The sequence below is a fragment of the Lichenostomus cassidix genome, chromosome 1 (genome assembly GCF_008360975.1).
Source record: "Lichenostomus cassidix isolate B80296 chromosome 1, HeHo_3.0, whole genome shotgun sequence".
Taxonomy (NCBI): domain Eukaryota; kingdom Metazoa; phylum Chordata; class Aves; order Passeriformes; family Meliphagidae; genus Lichenostomus; species Lichenostomus cassidix.
This window is the reverse complement of record NC_139479.1, coordinates 62087204-62112517: the sequence shown is the minus strand read 5'-3', so window position 1 is coordinate 62112517 and position 25314 is coordinate 62087204. Positions and strand designations below refer to the sequence as shown.

At 43.9% G+C, this 25314-nt stretch overlaps 1 protein-coding gene and 1 long non-coding RNA gene across 8 annotated transcripts in view; one reads left to right on the top strand and one right to left on the bottom strand.

Annotated features, from left to right (window-relative positions):
- Positions 1–787: 787 nt before the first annotated feature.
- On the bottom strand, positions 788–25164 carry PHF11 (PHD finger protein 11). 7 transcript variants are annotated; one of them, XM_085060316.1, is made up of 13 exons: positions 25063–25164; positions 21405–21540; positions 20713–20831; positions 19668–19803; positions 17908–18015; positions 17048–17181; positions 13888–13934; positions 10331–10386; positions 8728–8794; positions 6740–6862; positions 5430–5501; positions 2363–2420; positions 788–1698 (listed from the first exon to the last, which is right to left on the bottom strand). In XM_085060316.1, exons 4-13 carry the CDS (start codon positions 19773–19775, stop codon positions 1638–1640), a joined length of 834 nt encoding a protein of 277 aa, XP_084916442.1. In that variant the 5' UTR covers positions 19776–19803; positions 20713–20831; positions 21405–21540; positions 25063–25164; the 3' UTR covers positions 788–1637. The 7 variants fall into 7 exon arrangements, with proteins under 7 accessions (XP_084916442.1, XP_084916432.1, XP_084916407.1 ...); XM_085060306.1 differs by lacking the exon at positions 2363–2420; XM_085060281.1 differs by lacking the exons at positions 788–1698; positions 2363–2420 and having other exon boundaries at positions 4085–5501.
- Positions 24750–25314, top strand: part of LOC146444746 (uncharacterized) — a 4447-nt gene continuing 3882 nt past the window's right edge. Inside the window, exon 1 of the long non-coding RNA XR_014852209.1 lies at positions 24750–24864. This is a non-coding gene — a long non-coding RNA (uncharacterized LOC146444746). The remainder of the gene's footprint in view (positions 24865–25314) is intronic.

The window sequence follows — 25314 nt, the reverse complement described above, 5'->3', positions numbered from 1 at the left end:
TGCAAGCTTTTTTTGTTACATACAGCATCTAAGTTGCTTCATTAAAAAAAAAAAACCTGATCAAAACACCAAAGGAAAACCCAACTCACCCCATACATGGAATCTTGCTGATTTCACTGTGCCTGGCAAGATCTGATCACTATTTCAGAAATGAGCAAATTTCTCTGTAGGCACTAATTTTAGACTTCAGTGATTCAGTCTATGGATCTGATTTTTTTTTTTTTTTTTAATACTAAGTCATCTGCAAGTGCCTGTAACCCTTCAGAAGGTATGTATGGACATACTATTCTTACTGTGTTTAGTAACAGAGCTCCTTGTTACTGCATTTTTGTTTTAGGTGGGGTTTTTTTTTAGGCAAAAGAGCTGTGGGTAGCACTGAAGTCCTGGACTTGGGCAGTAAACTGGTGGTGTTTCTAGGCCCGAGGGGCAGCAGACTTGAACTGTATAAGCAATTAAAATTGCTATTACTCTGTTGTATGGGGCACAGCCAATAGTTCAAGAGCTTGTTTTGAATGCTGTTATTCTGTGCTTACTGATCACTCCCTTCCTACAGAACAAGCTCATGTCAGGAATTCTAAGTGGTCATGGAGAGAGTACAGCTGTTGTACCAGGATGTCACATGTGTCATGCCAAGTGGTGTTTGCCATCCTTAGGACAGTGCAGCACTCTGGTGCTCTGCTTGCCACAGAGGTGAGGGCTGGGTAAAGCATGGCCTGACAGCATTTCCCTGCCTTGGCTACATCCTGTGCAGCAGCAGGGACAGGGAGCACAACTCCACACACAGCTCTTTTATAAAACGTTTATTTTGTTAATGTAGCCTTTTGTGGCTAAACAATGCTTTTCTGTATTCAAACAGTATTTTAAAGACAAAACACATGAAAGTTGAATCCTTCTTAACGGAGAAAGGAAGATCCAGTCCATTGTTTTGCTCCATTTGACATTATACTCAGAACATGTACAATGCCCAACCTTTTTTTGGTCTGCCTGCAAACTCCTGTCCCACTGCCATTAAAGCAGGAACAGTTACACATCGACCAGTCCATAGAGAATCATTTGGCTTTTTTTATTCAACTCCTGTTTATAATTCAGAAGGCTTCTTTGAGTGCAAGTTCTGCTCATTTATCATCTTTGGGAAAGCCAAAGCAATAATACGATCTTTCAAGCATAATAGTCTAGACCCAGACACAGAGGCTGCCACTGCTCAGCCAAGAGAGAGGGCTGCCACAGTTACAGTGACTTTAACAAGTATATATATATTTAACAAGGGCGTAACACTCCCTTGGCTTTGAGAAAAAAGTCTTCACTGGAGGGTTCTGTTGAGTTTTTGCAAATGCTAAATTTAGTGTATAACACTCATTAATTTCATTGTAAAATTTGAAGATGAAGATTTGAAAACTTGAAGTTTAAATTATTGCAGTGGTGAGGTATAAAAATGAATATAACCACTCATTCTTGCTTGTATCCCTGTTGTGGGGCTGGGGGAGTAAGACACTGACCAGACTCCTCTATGGTTTTATAATTAGAAAATCCTAACTATTGACACCATCACAGACAGGGGTTATTCAGACACTGTACTGGATGTACTGGCCATGTTCTCTGAAGTAGGAAGGATGATTTCTTTTATGTCCTGCAGCAGCTCAATCTTGTGATCCAGTCTCTTCTTGTTTTCCAGAAGTTCCTGGATTTTTTCTTCTGTTCCTATTATGAAAAGGGATAAAAAGTTTTTATTATTAAGGGATAGAAAGATTTTGTTGTTATACTTAACTATTAGTAGTATATGTTATAAATTCATTAACACTGCAGAGGCTCCCAGTGCTTGGTTTAACCTGCAATAAAACCTCTGCCTTTCTGCAGCAATGACTATAACCCACCACCCTACACCCCTGGTGTCTTCACAAAGTGCTGGACTCTGGTGAGAAAGCCTGGCTGGTGTGTCAGAGAAAACACAGTGCAGGAGTCACATACTCTGCCATCCATATGCTGAAATCTGTAATAGAGCTACTTTTGAGATTAGATTTAAAACATCTCAGCATATGTAAAAATTACTAGTTTAGCTACTAACTCTGTGTTAAAGCTCATATGCTAGTTAACAGTTGTTTTCAGAACCTGTTTGTGTGAGAAATCCTCTAACAGTGGTGTATTTTAAATCTTTAAAGATACCATCTCTAAATTGCACTCCTAAAGCAAATTTACAAGCCTAGGGGATTTCAGCCAACAGTGAAATAAAACCTAAAAAGAGATGGTTTGGACAACTGCATTCAACAGCTCAATTCTCAAAAATACAGTTCAATAGCATTTATTCTCCTGCTTCTGGCAAAATCATTATTGACAGTATCCTGATGGGATTAACCAAGTTGTTTACCTTATTTGCAAAGCTCTGCTTGACTGCATTTCTGCTTCCCTCTGCTGCTTCCATTTTCCTAATGTTAAAGATTACTTAAGTCACCGAGAGTTCAGTAATGGGCCTTGCCAGTATTCAGAAGCATTACCACAACCTTACAGCATTAATTCCAAGTTTTAAATGAAGCACCTGCTTTGTTCAGTTAACAGGACACACAGAGGTATTGGTGACCTCTGAGCAGCAAGGTTGGTCTGTGAACAACAAATTACTTCCTCAGTGAGTGAGAATGTTAAGAGCTCAGATTCTAGTAAGAAGGAAAACACATTTTGTACAAACAACCCATTTTTCCTCTTTTGGGGGGGGAAGATGTTGAAGTGGAGAAATTATCTCCAGATGTTTACCCTATGCCATTCAGAATTAGAGAGCCTTAATGGATTTGAAAAAAAAAAAGGAAAAGAAAAGCACTTTGGCCTCTTGCCTCACTGCTGCTTCTTCCTCTGTAGTCAGAAAGCACAGCACCTGCTGTCTGTAGGTGGATGTGGAAGATGATGGACAGCCACTTGTTTTTTAAATACATTTCCCAGAGCTGGGTGGGGGTGTCGGAAACAGGCAGCCAGGCAAAGCAATGGTGGTGTCTACTGCCCATGGAAAATTCTGGTAACAGTTCACTGAAGAGAGACCTGGTGCCCAAACCTAGCTGTGACAGAAGAGCAGCAGATGCCCTTTCCCTCCTGGAGTCAGGTGATGCATATTTGAAGAAGTTAGACATATAAAAATGGAAACAGGAAAAAGAAACCTCTTAGATAGTATCTGGATACAAATTAATTATCAGAAATAAACAAAACAGCACAGTTTTGTAACACCCTGGTTACAGGTTCAATCCCCATATAGGCCACTCACTTAAGAGCTGGGCTTGATGATCCTTGTGGGTCCCTTCCAACTCAGAACACTCTGGTCCTGTGATGATTCAGCATTTGGGAGAGCTACAGATGAGAGACACACAGCTCTGTTTCTCTCCTGCCAAAAGGATGTGGCAGAAATAGAAGCAGCCCAGAGAAAGATGTCAGTGATGGGAATGACTGGCCTACAGTGAAGGCCACAGGAAGGCAGATTGGGAACCTTCCACCTCATACAGGAAATGACATAAAGGGAAAGAAAGTGTATTTCTGTAAAATCAGGAATGGCCTGAGGGACATGGACCTGGAATGACTGCCCAGAGTGCTATGAGGCTCTCAGTGAAGGAACTGCACAACAGTTTTAAAATTAAGTATCATGGCCTTCGTCTGTGCAACTGAATTGCAGAATTTGCTGCTACAAACCCCCTGAAAACAAATGCTGTCAAGGAGCTCAAAAGCTCCTGGCCAGACTGCTGACCAGCTCAGAGGAAAGGAAAGCCCAAGCAGGATGCACAACAGAACTGAAAGCAAAATAAAGTTGCTTTTCCTTGGAGGAGAGGACAAGAACCTCCAACCTGGAAATCTGAAATTGCTGCTGAGGCAACAGCATATCCCATATGGAAGGTTTTACATGCAGTCATGTTTGCACTAAAGCTGCAAAAGGACTGTAGATCCCTGCATACAAAAGTGATTTTAAAAAGTGCTTTCAACAGTTACAGTTCAGAGCAGCCTTGCTGTACTGACATGTAAGGCTTTAGAACAGGTTTTACATGATGATCCAAGAAGTGACAAAAGATAAAATGCAAAAAAGGATTGAAGGTAAGGCATGGCAGATGACCCAAAATCATCAGCTTGAAACACAGTATTTATACACGTTCTACTTTATGTAGTCCTTGACATGGTATGTCACCACAGAGACTTGCTAGCTAGAGCTTCAAAGAGATTACAAAGTAACAATAACCAAAAAAAGAAAGAAAAAAAAAGCCGGTGATTTGCTTCCGTCTCTACAGTTTCACTTGTAATTAACATGGTTTTCATTCCTTTCTCACTGGTTAATTTTAAGAGCTCCTCTTGGATCAGTTTTGGAAGCAACCTTATTACTGACCTTGAAATTAAAAGGTGTCAGAAAAGAAGATTGTGTGGTACTGGAAGAACTGAGCTGCTTGAACTGTGGGGATTTGGAGAGAGGACAACTTGTACCCACAAGAGTCACATGGTTGTGTGCACAGAGATGCCAATATCAAGCAATCTTCCTGTAAGCTGAGAAGGGGATGAAATAATTGATGCAGCAGTGAAAGAAACAAGTGTGATCCAAGGTTGTATCACATGAAGAATTCTGAGCAGAGATGTTTCAATGCCCTCATCATTGGTGGCACTGGTGGAACCTTGTGTCAGACAACTGCAACACCAGACACTCCAGCTGCTGAAAAAGGAATTTAAATGCAAGAACAGGAGATTGAAAGGAGAAGCCTGGCTGTTTCAGTCAAGGGGAAACAGGAAACATCATCTTCACATACTGAACCTCAACATTAGCTAATTAAAACTCTTTTCACTGGAATAAACTAAATCAAAAGTTAGAACAACTGTTGGAGAGGGAAATGGGAGCATTAGACTCGGCTGTCTGAAAAACAGCTTCAGCCTTGTTGCTTCAAACAGCTGAGCGTCCAAGCCCCAGAATTTCCTTCCACACTGGTGCTCCCAAGCAACTGTTCCTTTGTTTGCATTTCACTCTGTGCATTCTCATCTCGTTTTTCACAGCACAACTGCCCCCCAGTCCAGGTAAGTTCTGCTGGCCTTTGGCTGTGTCTCAGTTGAAAGCATTACTCTGACCAGCACTTGTCAGCCAGCAGCAGAGCTCTAATGCTGGCAGGTTGCTGAAGGGAGGCTGTGGAGAAGAAACCCAAATAAGCTGCAGGAAAGGGGAGTTCCCCTGGCCTGGAGACCCTCTGGCCTTTTAAAGCTGTGGAACTGCAAGTTGTCCCCTCCTTCAGGTGAGCCAGCCAAATCTGACATACTGTTTTCCTGAAGATTCAGATAGCTATGGCTTTTATTCAACTGTTTATATAACATTGGGGGGAAAAAGTTCCTTGGAATTTTCATTTTAAATGACTGTTCTATCAAAATTCTCATTAGAATACCTTCAATGCCAAACCCCAGACCAACTGCTCCTCTCACAGCTTTTCTGCACATACCTGAGTGAATATTTGTCAGTATATTTTCAAACAGTCCACAGTCAAACAGTGCCATCACTGTCTCTTCATACTCTGGGGGAAGAGATAATTTGATGTAATACTACCAAGCAGAAGTTTACAGAGCCCTACATGAGAAGTACCACAAAACAGTAATTATTTTCCATCATACTGTTAGAGGTTTTGAGATGTCTTCCTTCTCATATAATCTATACTGAAAAAGATGGATCAAGTTGTCAATTCTACATGCTTTTTAGCTTCATACAGAAAATTATTTCCTTTTTGGGTCTGCACCACATGAACAGTCCATTTAAAGAAGAGCAATATATTTAAATCATATTTCACTTCAGTGTGCCAGGACTGTGTGTGATGGCAGGGCTGACTGTACCAACTCCTCCTGACAGATCACATGTGAGACTGAGCTATCCCTGTTTGCTGTTAAGAAACATCCAAGAATTACCCCATAATTTCATACCTGAGGCTTCTGGTGAAGCAAAATACAAAACATTCACAGAGTTCAACTGACCATTAACACACAAGCTGCTCATGAAGGAAGATTTACCTAGGTGGGACATTTCACTTTCCATGCACATGCTTCAGTTACTCTGCATAAAATAACATTCTTTCTGCAAAGGTATTACTGCTAACTTTGTAAAACTGGGAGGACAACTGGAGAGGAAGGTTCGAAACTTTCTTTAACTGTGTTGCAGACAGAGAAACATTAGATTGGAATTCTTCAAGGACAAAGTACTTCATACAAGCCGATAAACCAATAAAAACCGCAAACAGACACTAACGGCTGACAGTACAATTGTAACAAATCATCCGAAGTCTTAAAATGCACATACTTAGGGATATTCACTCCGAAGAAAATGCTGATATTAACAGACAGCAGATCCCTCTGTGAAGCTGCAAGAGCAACACAGACTTCTGACCTAAATAAAACCTGCTTCTCTTCAGGACCTCTCTGTTCTTCGGCACCTGGGAGAAGAGGCTGGACTGAACCTCCCTATGCTTATGCCAACAGGTAAAAGGTGGCTTCAAAAATTCAAGTCAGAAGGTCTCACTAGAGATGCTGAGTTGGCAGCTCTTATGTAATTTTGAAAAAGAAGTTCCTTGGAACTTCCTTTTTAAATGGTCATTTAAAAGGGAAGGTCATTCTCAACCTCCGACACAGCGGCAGGAATAAGAGACGAGTGAGTTATTTAGCACCACAGTATCCGCAGGAAGGTGGCCCAGGGCCAAATACCAGGGATTCAGATCTGCACCTCTGCTCTGACAGCAGAGTCCCCATGGGTCCCCCAGAAACATACCTGTTTCTGAAGTGTTGTCATCCATCAGTTTTTCCTGTGCCAGGTGAAGTGTGTCCAGCATTTCTTCGAATATGTTATCCAGAAGCCCAGCTTGTTTGCACTTCCTAACAAGGTCTATTCGAACTGTTAACACACAAAACCACTCTCATACAGAAGTGATCTGTAAAGTGGGCTTTGCTCCCTCTCTCCATAAACTAAAACTCTGGCCAACACCCTTCCTCCAGAAACAAATACTTTTGCAAATCTCTGGCTCCTCCAGCCACCCACACAGCCCTTTTCAGCGGGAACAAAAAAGTGGTCAGGCAAATATAAGCACTGTGTTGGGTGTAAAATCCCCTAAGCTCTAGATTTGGCTTCATTTATCAAAAGCAAATAGCTCAACAACTCTAAATGGGCCATTCCTAAAGCCTCATGATGCCCCCTAGTATAAGAAAACAAGTGATTTGTCTTGCTTGCCTTTCCACCAATCCTTAGGACCACACCATGGACTGAGCAGGCTAAAGCACAGAAAACAGTGCAAGAAATAAACCAGTGTTGGATTTGGTAAAAATTGAGGCTACTTTTACTCCAAATGATAGAGGCAATTAAACTTGTTTATTACAGCCCATTTTATACACCTACTTTTCCAGATTTGGATTGATAGGGAAATAACAGTTTTTTCTTTATCTCAGAAGTGAGATCAGTGACAAGTTTTAGCAATGCAGATAGCTGTTCAAAAGGAAAGAGCTACTGGGTAGCTCACAGAAGTCTGCCAGTCTCCATTAAAAACAACGTTACTTTTTACTGGAGACATTTGTGAGGAAAGAAATGTAATCTCACTTACATGAGGTGCTCTTAGAGTATTTCAGGATTCTTTATAGATTTCCTGTTCTTTACAGTGGTAGCGAAATTCAGAAAATCCACTAGGCAGCCACGTGCAACACCATGTCCATACACTAAGCATATCCATAGAGAGGTGAATAATCACCACTAGCACCTTCTAAACTTCCAAGGGACAGCAGAATCCCAAAAAGCAATTGCAGCAGGGTAACATGAAAACTGCAGCACTGAAGGATAGGTCCTGCAATCCATCTCACTGTTGTAATACCATATTTATGCACTAAAACACTATTTTGTGTTAAGTACCTATGTACACCCAGGCTTCAAAAGGTAAGATGTGCTGTCCCCTCCTCAGGGCACCTCCTTTGTTAAACCATTCCAGAGCACCACCTGGCAGGACTGCACCCCTCTCCTTCATGAGGGGTTCAGCACAAGGAGACTGAGGTGAAGGAAGACTGATTTCCTTTTAAATTTAACTGTATTGACACAGAGGAGGGACATCAGGCAGAGGCACCCCTGTTTGCAGGACACAGAGCTGAATGCAGCAGCCAGAGAGGGAGCATTCCCATCTGAATCACCAGCTCACATCACACAGCAGGTCTCACTCAGCCAAGCCACAGGCATTTGTTTGCTGCACAGTTACTAAAATCTGCATAGCCTGCAAATCAGACTTCTGCTGCCACGTCAGAGCTTGGAGAGCCACTCATCTCAGGAGAATCATAAAGATGCATTTGCAGCACAGCATTTGCTACCAGCCATCTCCAAGCTCTGCATTTCAACATATTAGATCACAGTACCTCCTAGTTGCTCCATGAACTTGTGACCAAATGTCCAAAATATCAAATTAAGGCTCCTTAACACTAAAGCTGTGTTAAAGAGGGCATCATCTATTCAGGCCTGATGTCCAACCTTACATGGACATGAGATTCTAAAAATGTGTTGCTTATATACACTCACTACATGCATATTACAATTTAGCCATTAGGCCAAACTCCCTCAGAGATTCAGTCCTTTGTTTCATTTATCACTGCATTCTTGAGCCAGATGCTTTCTTATCTTCCCACTGTCCTTGCTGGAGGAGCAGTGTTTGCATGCCTTGTTTCTCTCCTGAAAGTTTCACAGGCACAGTAAAAACTGAATTAACTGTTTGGTATCCAAGTGAGTCTCACCTTTATGCCTGTTGTTCTTTCTTTTTAGTATTTGTAAATGGTTTTCATCTCCTGTCTCTTCTGTACTCTGTAAGAAAATCAAAACAATGTATTTTTACATCATGCTGACATTTACTGCCACTCTCATCATCATATTTCTGTCCTAGCAGAATGATAAAAAGCAGTCCAAATTTCTGTGAATACAGTCAGCTTCTCTGCATGGCTAACAATATTCCTCTACAGACACTCCACATTGAAAGGGAAAGGAAAAACACTTTAAGAAAAGCCCAACACCTGGGACACCATGCTCCTAATCATTGCATTTGCAAATAGCAGAGAAGTTAACAAATGCCTGCTGAGAACTACCAGGGCAAACGATGTTTAGCTCCCTAGACCTGATGAAATACTAGAAAGGCTTTGGGAGAAAAGGGGACTATTTTCATTTTCTTTTGGACAGGATGCAGCAGCCATTCCCTCCTGTTCCATGTCATACCACAGCACTACAGTAATTCTGAAGGTCTGTCACAGAACTCCACCGGTGTGAAAATGCATTGCTTACACAATGGTAAACAATTTATCCCACAGCGATAAATCCTGGAGCCCCTCAGTTTTTTATTTATAGTGCTTGTATTGATTTCTGAGATTGCTGCCATGGGAGAGCAGCAGAAACAGAACAATACTGTGGGTAACTGCTCAAATGAATCTCAGTTACAATACCAGGACTGTACTTGTATTTACAGCTAAGAAATTCTGGGAGACAAATACCCTCCCCTTATGACAGTACTACATAAAACCTGCAAAGATCATTCACATCCCCTCATGTGATCTCCCTTCAGTCTCAAAACCTGGGAAAGGCAGACTTTTTTCCCCAAGGAAAACTGGAAGTCAATTCCTTTAGAAAGGAGAAATCCCAATCACTCCAAATGTCAGAGGGAATTCCCATGCATGCCTCTGTAGAGCCCAGAGAATCACCTCAAAATTTAAAATAAACTGTATTTAAAGTTTCTCTAGTAACACCATGTAAAACAACTGCCGCTGCAGCCAGCAGGATGTTTTATAGCTCCAAACCCTTGGGAAGACCACCTTCACCAGCAGAGCAGAGAACTAACTGCCTGATCTGCAATGAAAGTCTGTCACAGTTACCATGAGAAGGCTCACAAACAAGGAAGTGAAGGTTTAAAAAGCCAGGGGACTCATCAAAAGCAGTGTTTTGTGGAAGGTGTGTCAAGCCCTAAGTCAACATGAGGGGCGCAGTACTTCCAAAGAAAAGCAGCCCTAAAGGGAAGCTCTTTCTGTTTATGCCAAGATCACAGCCACCAAGTCAGCCTGGTTTGGAGGTTCCTGCTGTATTTTTGCTGCATTACCCGAGGGCAGCGCTGGCTCTGCCTGCAGCAGCTCCCAGTGCAAACAGGTTTGGTTAGACTGAACAGCAAGATCCAAACAAGGCAGTAAAAGACAAGTAAACTGCTTTGTGTGAGGAAGGCTCATTTGCTGTAAAAGACAAGTAAACTGCTTTGTGTGAGGAAGGCTCTTTCTGAACATTGTCAAAGTACTTTGATTAAAAAGTCCTTTGCTGTAGCAGGTGTGGGTTCCCTGTTTTAGAAAAACTGAAATTCAGAATTACCATTTCTTCCATGGTGGGAGATGTCATTGTATGTCTTCTTTTCTTATTAGCTGCATCTAGGAATCAAGAAACAACAAAGTAACAAAAGTGACAACCTCAGACAGACCATCACACATCATTTGAATTCCTTCTTTTCCCAAAAAGCAACAAAAGTGAGGCCCCTTGCGTGGCGAGGCAATAGTATGTTTCAGCTTCCCCAAACACCTGACATTTTAGCAGAATTCACATTGTTTCCATTTAAGAAAATTGCAAGTGTAAACCATTAGGAAAAAGTGCAAATCACTGTAGTATTAGGATGTAATTTAATATTTTAAACGCAGTATATTTTTAATTGTGGCAGACTGAACTTATTCCTCTTGGCAGCAGCACTACCTCTAGGTGGTAAAAACGGTTTGGTTTCTTTTCCTAACAATTCTTACTTATGTTAATATACCCTCAAAACTAAGACTACATAAAGAATTATTTTAGGTGTCTCAAAAAACCATACAAATAGCATTAGGTTTTTCATCCATATAAGGACCCTCCTAGAAAACCTCCAGAAGCCATTTGACTTTTCAGTTTAATATTATTTATGCTACAAAGTGTTTTTAGTGATGTGGTATGAGATCTCTGAAAAATTATCTGCTTTCACTGTGTCCTTTCCATCAGCATGCACCAGCCTCTTGCCAACATCATGGCAGCTTTTGGAAACAGCTACAGCATCACAAGCAGAGAAGGATAACTCTGGCAAGGAAGACATGGCAGGAGCAGAGAAACGCAGAGAAGAGTTCAACCAAAACCTGAATGTTTAAAGTACAGTGGGGTTATTTGTTCCCTTCCCTGTTTAACTCCAGAACCTTTAGGCAGCACTTAGGCCTATCTGTTAGAAATCATCCTGTCAAGAGGAATGAGGAGCCCCTGTTGTACACGGAGGCTGTTGAAATAAGTTTGGGCTTAAGGCACTGCTGCCGTACATTTGCATTTTTCATGGCCTGACAGGAAATCAGTCTCTCACTTAATGCAAAATAAACCTGTAAGACCTAATCTGGGGCAGTCTGGGAGACACTGCTGTAGGTACAAAGTGTTCCTTGCTGTCCAGCATGATATCTTTGACACTTGATGGGATTTTCTCAGCTCTCCCTGATATTTGCTGTAACAATGCCTTATACAAGAGGAACACAGTCTGAAGAGCAGCCCAACTTCTCCTGCTCTGCACAGTGTTTGCTGCTCTCCAGTGTTTGTCAGTCTTCATTCTGTCCACATCCAACTTTTCCAGTTAAACAGAAGTTGGAGCCTGTTTCAAGTCCAAGCTGCTCTCCCATCCTTGCTGCACAGAGCTGCAAGGAGAGTTCCTGGCCCCTAAGGCACCTTTACCCCCTTCCAATCACACAGCAGAGCTGTGACATTTCAGCACAATACCGTATGAAGCAAGAACAAGGGGATCTTCCTTGGCCTCATTTTCTCCAAACTACTGGGGAAAACGGGCCTGGAAAGGCAGCTCCTGCTCCTGCTCCAGGATTGGCTCAGCCTGCCCCAGAGGAACAATTATGTCACTTCATCCAAGTTGGGTCCTGTAAGTCAAAACTACTCTGTAGCCACAGCACTTCCATCCCAGCCTGTCTCAGTCCCTGCCCTGTGTGGACCTGCAGACACCTGCAGTGTTCCCTGCCTGCCCAGACAGCCCAGGAGTGGGGCAGACAGACTCCCTGCCCCTTCAGCCTCCTCACCAGCTCATAGCCCTTGGCTATTCCGAGTGCCACGTGTGCATCCAAGAGCTGCTGAGAAGCAAGAGACATTGGGCTTGGGGAACCAAGTGTCTTTTAACCAACTCTCCCAACTGCTCCCCACTTCCCAGAGTACAGCTACTCCCAGGAGACAAGAGAAGCACATTCAGGAGGCAGGGCAGACACTGCCAGCAGAATCCATTTACCCCTCATAAACAGAGGGTCTCTAAATTAAAGGCCTCTGGAAGAACTCCTCTAGGGGAAAACTTTCTTCTCAGGGAACATTGTATATGCAGCATTTGATGACATGGAAACCATCCAGTACCTAAAGGGGGCTACAAGAAAGCCAGAAAATGACTTTGTACCAGAGCATGTAGTGACAGGACAAACGGAGATGGCTTCAGACTGAAGGAGAGCAGGCTGAGGTTAGATATTAGGAAGAAATCCTTTATTGTGAGGGTGGTGATGCTCTAGAACAGTCTGTCCAGAGATGTTACAAATGTCCCTTCTATGGAAGTGCTCACAGTCAGGTTGGATGGGGCTTTGGGAACCTGGTCTAGTGGAAGGTGTCCCTGCCCAGGGCAAGGGGGTTGGAACTAGATCATCTTCAAAGTCCCTTCCAACCCAAACCATTCTGTGATTCAGCCTTGTAAGATTTAAGCCCTCCATATGAACAATGCCTTAATATCATCTCATACTGGACCTAAAGCTTTAATATTATCTCATACTGGAAACAAAGCAATCCTGGCCCTGTCCAGTACTTGGGCAAGAGATACCTGGGACCCTGGGCAGATCCAACAGACTGACAACCATCAAACCAGAAATCAAATTAATTTTGAAAAGAGAATGAAGGTCAGGACTCAGAACTATGGGTAAGTAAAAAGGAAAGCTACTAAGTAAACTAAGAGGATGCATTTGGTTAGTGAACCACAGCAAAAAAATCAGACCATGTCTGGCTAAGAAGCCCCAGCCCTCATGACTAAAAGCTTCAATAATAATCACCTAACCCACCCCTTAAGAGTCACCAGGGTGACTTCACCCTTAAGAGTCATCAGGGTGAAGCAAGACTCTGTCAAGATTAGCCAAAATTTGCTAGACTTCAGTGGGAGCACACCACTGTCAGCACAAGTGCTCACAGTTCAATTGAGCTTACTTCATAGTGAAGGTCAGTCTAGGACCCACTTCACTGTGAGTAGAGTCGTATGCATTAAAATAAAAAAATCCAGCTTTGGTTGCTTAATTCAGTGAGATTCCAAAATATTTCTGAATCAGCAAGGACCAGGACTGCCAAATGAAGCTGCATTTCTGTAGCACAGGAAGCAATCTTTAAACAGGGGTTATATAACCCTTTTGTTACACTTAAAAAGCTCATTGGGATCCTTCAGGATGAAAGGCCCTATTTTAAAAACTACTGCAGTGAATGCAGAAGATGGAAATGTGAATGTTTGCATAACTACAGATAAAATCCCAAGGTGACCTGTCCTGTAACAGCCCTCTCCTTGCTAACCAAATGCAAACTTGCATGTAGCTCTCTTCTCTCACATGGATTTTTACAGCTGCTTGGGCCTACCTGCCCAAAGAGAGTAAACATTATTCCAAGAAGGATTGGTTCCATGGTGGTTTAAGTTTTCAGGGAAATTCAGGGAGGATTAAATTTAAACTTTTCCTACTTCAAAACACCTTCTTGATTTTTGTACATATATGTAGATCTCTATCCAAACCATTCCTGCAAGATTAGAAATCCACCACTCAGTATGAAGGTGGTAACATTCATCTGGTTCAAATGAATTACTGACTGTAGGATGCACACTTTTAAAACAAATGCAATCAATGTAGTTGTTAAAAGAAACTCACCATAGTGATTGGTCCTATTCCCTGGGTCATGTTTTGGGCAGAACACTCTAAAATTTAAGTTCAATTTCAAGAGAAAGAGAAAAAGTATTAATAAATATGCAAACAGTGCTGTGTTGACTGATTTCAACAGATATTTTCCCCTCTTTCCACTGAACATAAACTGAAAGACAGTAAAAGAAGTCAGGATTTTTGTTCACCATTATCCACCTCAGAAAGCACATGCTTTAAAGTGACATGCCCACACAAGCTTGTATCTGTACTTTTAGAGCCTCAGTGGACTCTGAGCACTGAAGCTCTGAATGATCAGTTCCAGCAGCTCACTCTGTTTGAGCCTGCCCACTGTTGAGACCCTGAGTCAGACATGTTTCATGTGGTGTGGCAATCACTGTGTCAGAGACACCATTACTGAAACAACATTAACGCTGCCAAGGTGAAATGCCATAGCCCTGGCACTTTTTGACCACAGCTACTGCAGTTCTGCCCCCTCACCCTGCCCCACGCAGGCCAGGAACCTCCTCAGACACATCTGCTCACCAGTCACCTTCAATTCCTTAGCCCTGCAGGATGCACTGGGGCAGAGCCACATGGCACCACCACACACAGCACCAGTCACTGGCCTGGAGATCTCTGTGCCACTCCCTTGGGATGCCTCCCAAAGCAAGTAGGGCACCCTGTGTGAGATCCAGTAGCTTAAAGCTGCTCAGTCCATTCATTTCTTAAAGACTTCAGTAATATGTGATACAGGAATATTTTCACTGGTTCTGGGAGAGCTATGTGAATTCCTTGGAAGAGGTAAAATACAACAAATTTATCTGGAAATATTCCTTATCTTCTGGGTACAATAATGTGCAAAGAACATGAACCAGCTTTTACAATATGCCTTTCTTACAGAAGGATCCCAAATCACTTTTTAAGCAAAAATGCCTTGTCAGGAGCATGGTTTAATTGTTCTCTTCCTTACAAACCTATTTGCCAAGACTACCACTTCAGTGTTTGAAAGCAATTTTTAAAGGGAACTGCATTTACTAGGACATTTTCTAGTCATTGTCATTCTTTTATTTTAACACAAATAGAAGCACTGCCCATAGAAATGCAGACTATTTCCTTGATGAGCCAACAGTTTTTTGCATGAAATGCATCTTGATGCACAAAATATCAGATTTAGGTATGCCTAACAATGCAATCAGAAAGCTAAGTAATGGAGATACCTTATTTACCTCCCTCAATTTCTAACACTGCCCTTTGCAGAATGCTTTTTGTTCTTCCCCTCCCTTTAATTCTAGTCCTGCCCAGTTAAACACAGCCCATCCTAAGCATAAGAATATCTTATGAAGAACAGACAATATATTTGACTACTCAGGCTACTTTATTTGCAAGATTTACTGTCATTTTTGCAAGACAGCAGAACAAATTGCACTTATTTCTCCACCTCTACTCTTACTGGCTACTTCCACAGCACTGTATGCTTTCTCTTTTAATTCTGCTCTATTTGTTTTGATGATCACTAGCAATCATCACAGCAACGGCAACTCAGAATTTAAAAACATCAGTTCTGCCTCTCCTGAAAGAATTCTCTCTTTGGATGTGCTTTTCAGTATGTTGTATTTCACCACAAAAACATGCAGGGGCAGTCAGTCCACATCCACTGCTATTCAAGTCTACTCTCCAATAATTTCAGGCTAGCTACAATTTTCGTGCTTTATTTATGCCACTGCTATTGTGCAAAAGTCTTTAGGTTCAAATCCTTGAAACCTGTCCTACTGTCTTTCCCTAATCCAGTCCTTTCCCAGCTCTTTAGTAAAGGTTGCTATAGCCTAGTTTCCTAGGCTACTAGTGCCACATAGTGACTTAAAACAAGGCATTTTTAAGGGTTCCTCTTCCAAATCTGCAAGGTCATCAGCTCCAAAAAATCCACCACACCAAACTGTCTATGTAAGTACTTCTGTACCAGTTTGTAACCAGACTGATGTCAGTCCCACTTAGTTTTCAACATCTTGAATTCAAGTCTTCTTGAGCCTGAGTTATACTTTCTAAAGGTGTAAGATGAAAGCCATTTATCCTGTGATCATAGAAAGTTTCCATCTTCCTAGCTACACTCTTTCATGAGATTTGCAGATTCCCAAAGGTTTTACAAGCATCAACTAAAGGTTTCATCCTCCCTGTACAGCTGGGGTCACAGCCTTGCACAGATGCATTCATTTTAGATGGAGAGCCCTGGTGAACCAGCCAGGAGTGCAAGTGTCTTGGCACAAAAGGACCATCTTCCACTGCTACCAAGGACTGCACCCCTTTCTGAAACAAGTAGTGATTAGATGATCCTCAAATTCATCTAAGACTAACGTGGCCTGTGATCTCTCTGGCCTTGCACAAAAATGAGCACCAGGGCTTTTACACACCTCAGACTTTACTATAACTTCAGCATTTCAAAAGGTCCCTGAAGGCCCAATTTCTCAACCCCTTCATCTCCATCCTCCAAACAACTTGTTCCATGTGTCAATGGCAATGCAGGCAGCCTAAGGGCAGTGGACACCAGGACTAGCACGACCAGGACTAGCACGACCAGGACTAGCACGACCAGGACTAGCACGACCAGGACTAGCACGACCAGGACTAGCACGACCAGGACTAGCACGACCAGGACAGAAAATTTACTTAGAATCCATTCAATTGTGTTAATGCTAGCTACATACTTGAAATACAAGGTCATTGGTGGGAATCAAAGTTCTCTGCTAGCATAGGAGGGAAAATTACCCAAATCTGCCTAATGTGTGCAGATCTAGAAGTGCTAGAACCTTCTCTATGCTCAGACTGCATTTATTGGAGCTTCTGAACCAACAAAAGATCAAGAATTTGAGTGACATTAACAAAAACCTTGGTCCTTGAGGATTAACTAGAGAGTCAGGATTGACTTCCTCAGTTTTGGCCTAGTGATCTTTCAGATATGTTACAGGCTCAAACATGAAATAGATTCCCTCCCACTGCAGTGAAGGTTTCCTGTGAAATGAAAACATTTCTCCAACAGAGGATCAAGCATCACTTTAAGACAGGTGAACTTCCTTCCTTCCCTAAAAACCCTTCAAAGCCCGCCCAGTGAAGTCCCTCTTGCTGACACCCCGCCCAGACAGTGGCAATGACAGTCAGAAGACACTTGGAGAGGTACCGGTAGATGCCCTTGACTTGGTCAGTCTCCACGGCCGCGTCGTCGCAGAGCGCGCAGAAGAAGTGGTAGCTCCTGCGGCACGCGCGCTCCTCGCAGCCCACCGTGGCCCCCTTCTTGCGGCAGAAGTTGCACATCTACAACAGGAGGGGGTTCACCAGGTAAATGTCACAGGCAGCTACTCCAAATCCTGCCAGACAGGGCAAATGACATCCTCTGTGGGAAAATCCAGTATTTCATTGCAAGTCACCTCTGTGGAATTCATCAGGCAAGTTCACTCCTGCAAACTCCTACCCTGATCATTATTTCAGCCACCTTTTTGCTATCTTACCTCTATTTCATACTGATAAATTTGTAAAATGGTGCAAAGAGCCACGTGAGACCACTAGGCAACTTTCCCAAGTTATTTCAATACTAGTTGGTATTAGTGTTTGTATTTATGTTTTTTAGGCTAAACTCCTCCCCAGGAATGTAGGGGAGGAGTACATCTGAAGACAAATGCAATTAAAAAAACCCTCATATAAATAACTTTACTTCTGCTGAAGTCAGGTGTTTCCTTTTACAATTATGGACTGCGTTCTTTTGTTTCAGACACTGGCTTAGTACTTTAGCAAACTCTCAGGAAACTTCAACTAAGGACAAAGGCCAAAAGAAACCCCCTACATTTTAATACAGAATGAACTAAATTTCACCAAATCAAATGTCAAGTCAATGACTGTAACACTAAATCTGTAATTTCCCTAATCTTAGTAGATCAGACGGACCAGCTACTTTGCTGCATTTTTTTTTAAGCACAGAACAGGCCAGACAACCTTCAATACTACGAGACAGGATTAAGGGCAGATTCAGAAACATTTCCTTACCAGCCGCTTTCCTCTCCTGAGCTCTTTCTCAACTGATTTCACATCAAACCTTATTTCCAGATTTTCTGGGTTATGATCTTCAGATTCCACGAATCCAGAGGAAAATAACTAAAGACAAAAAGAGACGATTTGAAGAAATAAGAGTGACTCACTCACCGGTGCAGAAAAGAGACAAGGAGTACATCCTTTCTTCTTGCACTTGCCCTGCCTAAAGAGGCTGATTTTTCTCTGTGTTAAGAGGTTTCACCCACACTGAAACAAGGAGCTGTGCTTAAATATTTCTGCAGTCAAAAAAAGTTCCTCCTTCTACACAGGAGATTTCATATAGCCTGAAGGTGAACTAAGAAAATATAATAAGGTGAGAAAGGTTCTTAACTTATTAAGAAACATGAACGAAGAAAATCTGAAATTCCAGGGTACCCAGAGTAAAGATGAGAAGCTCTTAAGACAACAGACCTCCACACCCCTTGGACATCTTGTTACGTGCTCAGTTGTTCAGACCTACAGCTGGAGGCAACAATTCTCTGTAATACAATTTCCATACAGCCCAGTGCTGAGAACAGTTGACTGCAGGAGAAAAACAGAAACATTGCACGCCTCCTGGGAGAAACCCACTAAAAATGTAAACATGCACACTCAGGCCACTTTAATTCCCACAGAACTGCTAAGCCATGGCAATGAGTGAGGAAGGGGAAGTTCTCGTCAACTATTTCCTGAGCATTATATGTAGCTAACTCCAAACAAAAGGGAGCTACCCTTTCATTAGCTAGCAGGCACAGTCTGCCTGCGCAGAAGGTGATAGCTGATGGCAAAGAACCCCAACAGCGTGAAGAAGCCTAAGGCAGAGAAATGAAAAAAGTTGCTGGCAGGAGAAAGGAGGAGAAAAAAAGAAAAACAGAGAGAAAAAAAGGTTTTAACATTGGAGCAACATTAAAGCCCTGATGAAACCTGTTTCAAACAAAACATCCAAGTAATGCTGTGAAAGAGGTATCAAATGCTTGTGAAACACTCTGATTAAAAAAAAAAAAACAACACCAAAAAAGGTATAAGAAAAATAAAGATGTAGACATCACAATCACGAGAATTAGAAGGCTGGGACAGTGACAGCCAGAAAGCTGTTCTAGTAGCAATCTCGCGCTCTAAATGACCCTCAGCTATATTCCTCCTCTGCTGAAAGGAGAATACAGCAGCTGTAATTGATTCTGCACACCAAGAACCAGCTCCACCACGATTCCAGAATAAATGGGAGGCAAGAAGAGTAGAGGGACTGCAACATACTTAGAGCTTGACAGATATTTTTATATAATCAACTTCTGATGTTTTTATTCCTTATTTTAAATAAGGCACAGACTGGAAAGTTTTTTAACCATCATATATCAAGTGATGTGGATATTTTCCTGCAAAGGTTTAAGTACACAACTTTCTGTGGGTCTGAGAAGCCTCATCCAGTTTAGTGTGTCAAGAAGACCTATTCCTAACACTGTATGTGTGTCTAGGACCACTGACCAGCAACAGGCATACATGAAAACACCACAAATCAAGAGCTTCAGCTGTGCAGACATGTCCTCTCCCACTCCAAGATCCTGGCTAAGCCTGGGGCTTTTCACAGCTTTTCAATCTAATATAAACTTGCTGGTTTGAGTAACCAGCCTTTCAATTCAGACATCACTGCAAAGTCAAAAACAGAAAAGTAGTGGAAACTTCCCCCTTATCCCTTCTTCTCCATTGCTCTTTAGTACCAACAAACGAAATACACTCACCAGACAATCCTGATGAGCTGCAATATCTGTCTCTTTGGCAACATACATTACAGAGCCAGCCTCGCCTTCTGAACAAAATGCACATGTTCTTCTCACCATCTTTGCCATTATCCAGGACGCACCTAGAGCAGGAAAACTGGGAAAAAACACAAAGCAGTTGACAACTACTATAGGCCAGGCAGGACAGAGAAAAGCAGAGCCTGCCAACACTTGCACTCTAAACTGCTCCTTCACCTACATTCCCTGAACCTTGGTGCTTTGCTCCTCCAGTAACAACTACCAGCAGAATAGGCAAAGCCCACTCTTGGCACAGCAGTGGGATGGAAAACAGATGCCAGGAGCTCCAACAATTAGAGAAGGAGAAAGAGTGGTTTATCTGCACTTGGAAAATCACTAACAAGTGATTTACAAAACACAAGCGATAACAAAACACATGAATTTTCAAGCCTGCTTGGCAATATGTGCTCCAATCAGATCCATGAGTGGCCCAGCAAGTCATGCCCTAAGGTGTGAAACTCCTTTATTTGGAGGAGGGCAATCATTTATGGCAGTGTTTTCTTAAGCTACTTGCTGCCACATGTGGGTCTGCAAGTCAACAAAGGAGAGAAAAACAGCTGTCCCCAAGCTTTGCCAGTGCCTTCCAGGAGTTCACAGAAAACAAGGAAGAAACACTACTTTTTTTTACTGTAAGAAGGATGTACCAAAGTAGCATGGAGAGGCCTGGAAGTAAATTTGGGCAGAAGAACAAATCATAAATGAGAGAGTCAAACATTCTTTCTCAACAAGGTGAAGTGTTAACAGGACTGACAGAATTTTCCTTGAGCCCTGGGATTTGCTCCAGGGACAGCTGTTATCTTTTTCTTGCCATATCCACTTAAGCCACAATTGTTCTTCACACAGTCCTTTTCCTCCAGCAGCTGCAAAATTTTGAGGCCAGCTACTCATCTCACAAAACCAGTCTAAGTATTTCCAGACAAGCCTTTACACACACCCCCCACCAGCACTTTAGAGCATCACATCACAACATTCATAGCAGAAGTTTTACTTTGTCTGTGTTTTTTGTGCAAGTCCACTGCAGAAGTCTTCAACAACTTTTCACTCCTACAAGGTGTGATACTCCAAACTATCCTCTGCTGGAGACGTCACATCTGACAGCACAAACTCCTGTACAACAAGGGAGGAGAAAAATTGGCATTTATTTTCAAGAAATAAGATCTGAAGTTAAATTATTCTAGTAAGAGGTAGTAAGGTCTAAGTACAAAACAGGCAGGAAATCTTGTAGTCCAGCAAATCCTGCAACTTTTTTCTGGCTTTCAACAGACAAACTGTTTTCATTAGCCCCCATCTCTCTTGCATAAAACAGACTGGGTAGCCCCAAGTGAAAACACCACCAGAGTGGAAGGGCATTTTTTATTTGTTTTCTCCCCCTGGCTCATGCTACTGACACTTTATTTAATCACAAGTCACTTTGCCTTTGTACACACCTAGACTTTTTTCCCCACTCTGTCCTTCTATGTCTTGTAAGCAAGGCAGGGTAGAAACTGATTTCCAGTACCCATCTATACAGTGACCATCATATCAGTCTTGGAATTTGAGCATTAAATCAATACAACAGAAATAATGACATATTAGAAATAGAATAAAAACCCCCAAAACACAGAAAGCAATTAAAAAGCAGAATGAACTTGACTTTGAATGGATAAGATACGAGAAAAGCTCTCTGCAGCAAGCCAATACCTGGAATCGATGCAGATACATAGGACCTGCTCAGGCCCAGTCAGAAGATTCGGCTCTTAAGAATTTTGTAAGGAAGGGGCTAAAGGTGGAGTCTAGAGTTCCCAGTGTTCTTACAGGCTCCAGAGAAATCCTGGTGCTGATGGAGAAGAGAAGACACTTGGTCAAGGCCAGCCTTGGGATTATATTCCAGCATCTTTGTAGAAATCCTAAAGCAGTGGATTGGCCATTCCTCTGTGCAGAAGCAGCCAGCCTGCACCGACTGCTCTGTTTAGCTCTGTATCCTGTCTCCCCGTAGTGGGTTGACCCTGGCTGGATGCCAGGCACCCCCTAAAGCCACTCTATCACTCCCCTCCACAGCTGGACAGGGAGAGAAAATATAACAAAGGCTCATGGGTTGAGGTAAGGACAGGGAAAGATCACTCACCAAATACCATCACAGGCAAAACAGACTCAGCTTGGGGATAATTAACTTAACACTAACAAAATCAGAGTAGGATAATGAGAAGTAAAATAAATTTTAAAACCACCTTGCCCTCACCCCTCCCTCCTTTCCAAACCCTACTTCCTGCCCCCAAGAGGCACAGGGAGATGCAGAATGGGGGCTATGGTCAGTTCATCACTCATTCCTGCCACACTCAGGGAGGAGAGTCCTTCCCATGGGAGACAGTCCTCCACAAACTTCTCCAACGTGAGTCCATCCCATGAACAACACTTCTCCCTGAACTGCTCCAACACTGGTCACTCTCCCATGGGGTGCAGTCCTTCAGGCACAGCCATGGTCCTTGAGCCCCCACCAGGTCACAAGTCCTACCAGGAAACCTGCTCCAGCCTGGGCTACTCTCTCCATGGATCTGCAGGCCCCTGCCAGAACCTTGCTCCAGCATGGGCCTCCCACAGAGTCACAGCCTCCTGTCAGGGATCCATCTGCTCCAGTGTGGGTCTCCTCCACAGGCTGCAGGTGCATCTCTGCATCCCTGTGGTTCTCCATGGGCTGCAGGGGCACAGCTGCCTCACCACGGCTGCACCAGGGGCTGCAGGGGAACCCCAGCTCCAGCACCTGGAGCACCTCCTGCCCCTCCTCCACTGACCTTGGTGTCTGCAGAGTTGCTCCTCTCACATATTCTCACTCCACTCTTCTCTGGCCACAATTATATCTGCCCAATAATTTTTTTTTTCCTTCCTTCCTAAATATGTTACCACAGAGGCGTTACTATCCTTCCTGATGGATATCCTTCCTTCCTGGGCTCAGCCTTGGCCAGTGGAAGGTCTGTCCTGGAGCTGGCTGGCACTGACACTCTGGCAGCTTCTCACAGAAGCCACCACTGTAGCCCCCTGCCACCCAAACCTGGCCATGCAAACCCAACACAGCCCCACTGGAGCCTGTGCTCTTCCCAAGCTTCCTGCTACAGAGTACTACCAGGAAGAGGATATGGAGTTAAACAGAGCAATGGATCTGGCTGGCTGCTCCTACACAAGAAGGAGAGGCTAAGGGGAGGTTTCCAGTTTCACACTTTAATCATACTTCATCTGAACAATGCCTTGCTTTTGCAGGGCTTAAGCCTGCCACTCAGGGATTCCAGATGACATATTGGTCCGAAAAGGCAAGAAATCCTTGTTCCTTACTCCACTCTATCAGTAGTACTCATGACAGCATTGCTCTGTTACTGTTTCTCCTAACATCTCTTTTTCAAGTCGAGGAATCTGAAACTATTTAGCTGTTCTTTGTACAGAAGCTGGTCTGCAGTTTTTATCACCTCTCTATCCCTCCTCTACTCAAAGAGGAGCAAACCACCTCCAAAAGCATGAGCTACCATTTACACTACAAAGTCACAACGTCACTGTATTTTTCTTTTTTCCTTATTATTTTTTTCCTATTCCAATCCCATTTTAGACTGCCTCTGAGTGCAGAGCTGACACTTCCGTAGAATTATCAGAAGCACAAAGCAGTGAAGAAAACACAAAGCTCAACACGAGATAGGCCTACAGTAATCAGAGCAGAAATGGAAACTGGGTGGAGGGACGGTGGTTTGTGCTGACACAGCCTCAGAGAGGAATGTGAGGTGGTGTGGGAGCCCTGTGGTCTTGTTCTTTCCCTCGCAAACCACAAAGTGTTTTGCACCAACTACACCTCCTGGGTATTGCCGTGCAACGTGACCACAACAAGAGAAGGTACAAAAGTACCTAACTGGAGGTGAGAATTCAACACAGAAATCACAGGGACAGACCCAGGGGTTTGTCCTCCTGCCCCCCCCAACCTTCCCCTGAAGGGACACCTTTCCGTGAGATTCATATACTTATCACAGAATCAGTCAGGTTGGGAAAGACCTCTGAGATCATGAAGTCCAACCAATGACCCAACACCACCCTGTCAACTAGACCAACATTACCGAGTACTACAGCTCCCCAGATCTCTTTCTGAAGTGGCATTAGAAAAAAGGGAAGGTACCAGCATTATGGTTGCTGCTCTGACACATCCATCATCTTCCACTTATCCATGCTGGATTTTAACCTGCTGTTTTACAGTGGATCCCTTGTTGTCACAAAGTCTTTCTGCGACCCTTTGTTTTCACTGTCACCACCATGGGTGCAGACTGTGGGAACCCAGGGGGACTAATTCAGCTATAAGAGTTGGGGGCCCTCCTGCTGCCCCTCCACTCATGACAGAGCAAAACAGGAGTGGCAGCTGAGAGAAAGGAACAGTCACACCTGGCTGCTTCTCCTGTACCTGTGCCATTTCACAGAAGCAGGGCTGATCGTTTTGGCTTGTTTTGTTTTCCCAATAGTGATGTAAGGCAAGAAAACGGGAAAGGAAACAGAAAGTAAAAAGGGACAAGAACAGCCCTGCAGTTTCCCGTTTGTCTAAGTACTTGCCCTCCAGACCCAGTTCTGAAAGCATCCTTGCATGTAAATATACATCTTTTACACAAGACGGAAACTAAGGCACAGAATCTCACTTAGCATATCATAGGGGGAGTAAGGATAAGAACCCAAGTCCCCTGATTTCCAGCATGCTATTGAAACCCACTGCCCCAGCTCCTGCTGTGCTCTCCGCTTCCTTCCAGCGCAGTGCAGGATTGGATCTATGGAAGCAGGAAGAAAGAAAGAAATCACACAGCTGTTCCCCTACACTCACCGTGTCCCTCATCTGCGCTCTGTGGGGAAAGAAGCACGGCTGGAGACGTCATGGCCGGATACCACCTACATTCCCCTCCCCATTCTCCCCGACTCATTACAGAACGAACACACCCAGATTTTGCGTGGAACAAGAACAAACACAGCTGGCTTTCTGATCACCTTTCACTTGTGACCGTGTCGTTCCAACCCCCCAGCCGTGCGCAGGGCACCTTTCACCAGACCGGGCGGCTCAGACCTCCATCCAGCCTGGCCTTGAACACCGCCAGGGAGAAGACACCCACAGCTTTTCTGGGGAGCCCGTGCCAGCGCCTCACCGCTCTCACAGGTATTTCTCCCCAGCACCTAGCCGGGTCCCCCGGTGTCGCCTCACGGCCCCCCTCGCCCCTTCCGCTCTGCCCGCGCCGCGGCAGGATCCATTCACTGGCGCTGCGGGGAGAGCGGCGCTGCGTGACCAGCCCTGGGGGTGCGCCGAGCCCCGGCGCTCCGCGCTCCCCCCGCCCCGCGTGCCCGCGGTGGCACTTACCGCCCGCTCGCGGCCCGGCCCCCGCAAGCTGTCACCTCCGCTGTCCCTCCCCGCCTCAACTCTCCCGCGCGAAAGTGAGCGCGCCCGGCCGGGGCACGGAGCATGCGCGGTGGCACCGGCCGATGCTCCGCCCCGCGCGCCCGCACGGCACTGATTGGCTGCGGCCCTCGTGTGCTGAGCGGCAGGCGCCCGTCACGTGACGAGGACGTGCCGAAGTTAGGGACCCGGTAGCCGGTTCGAGACCCGCCCCGG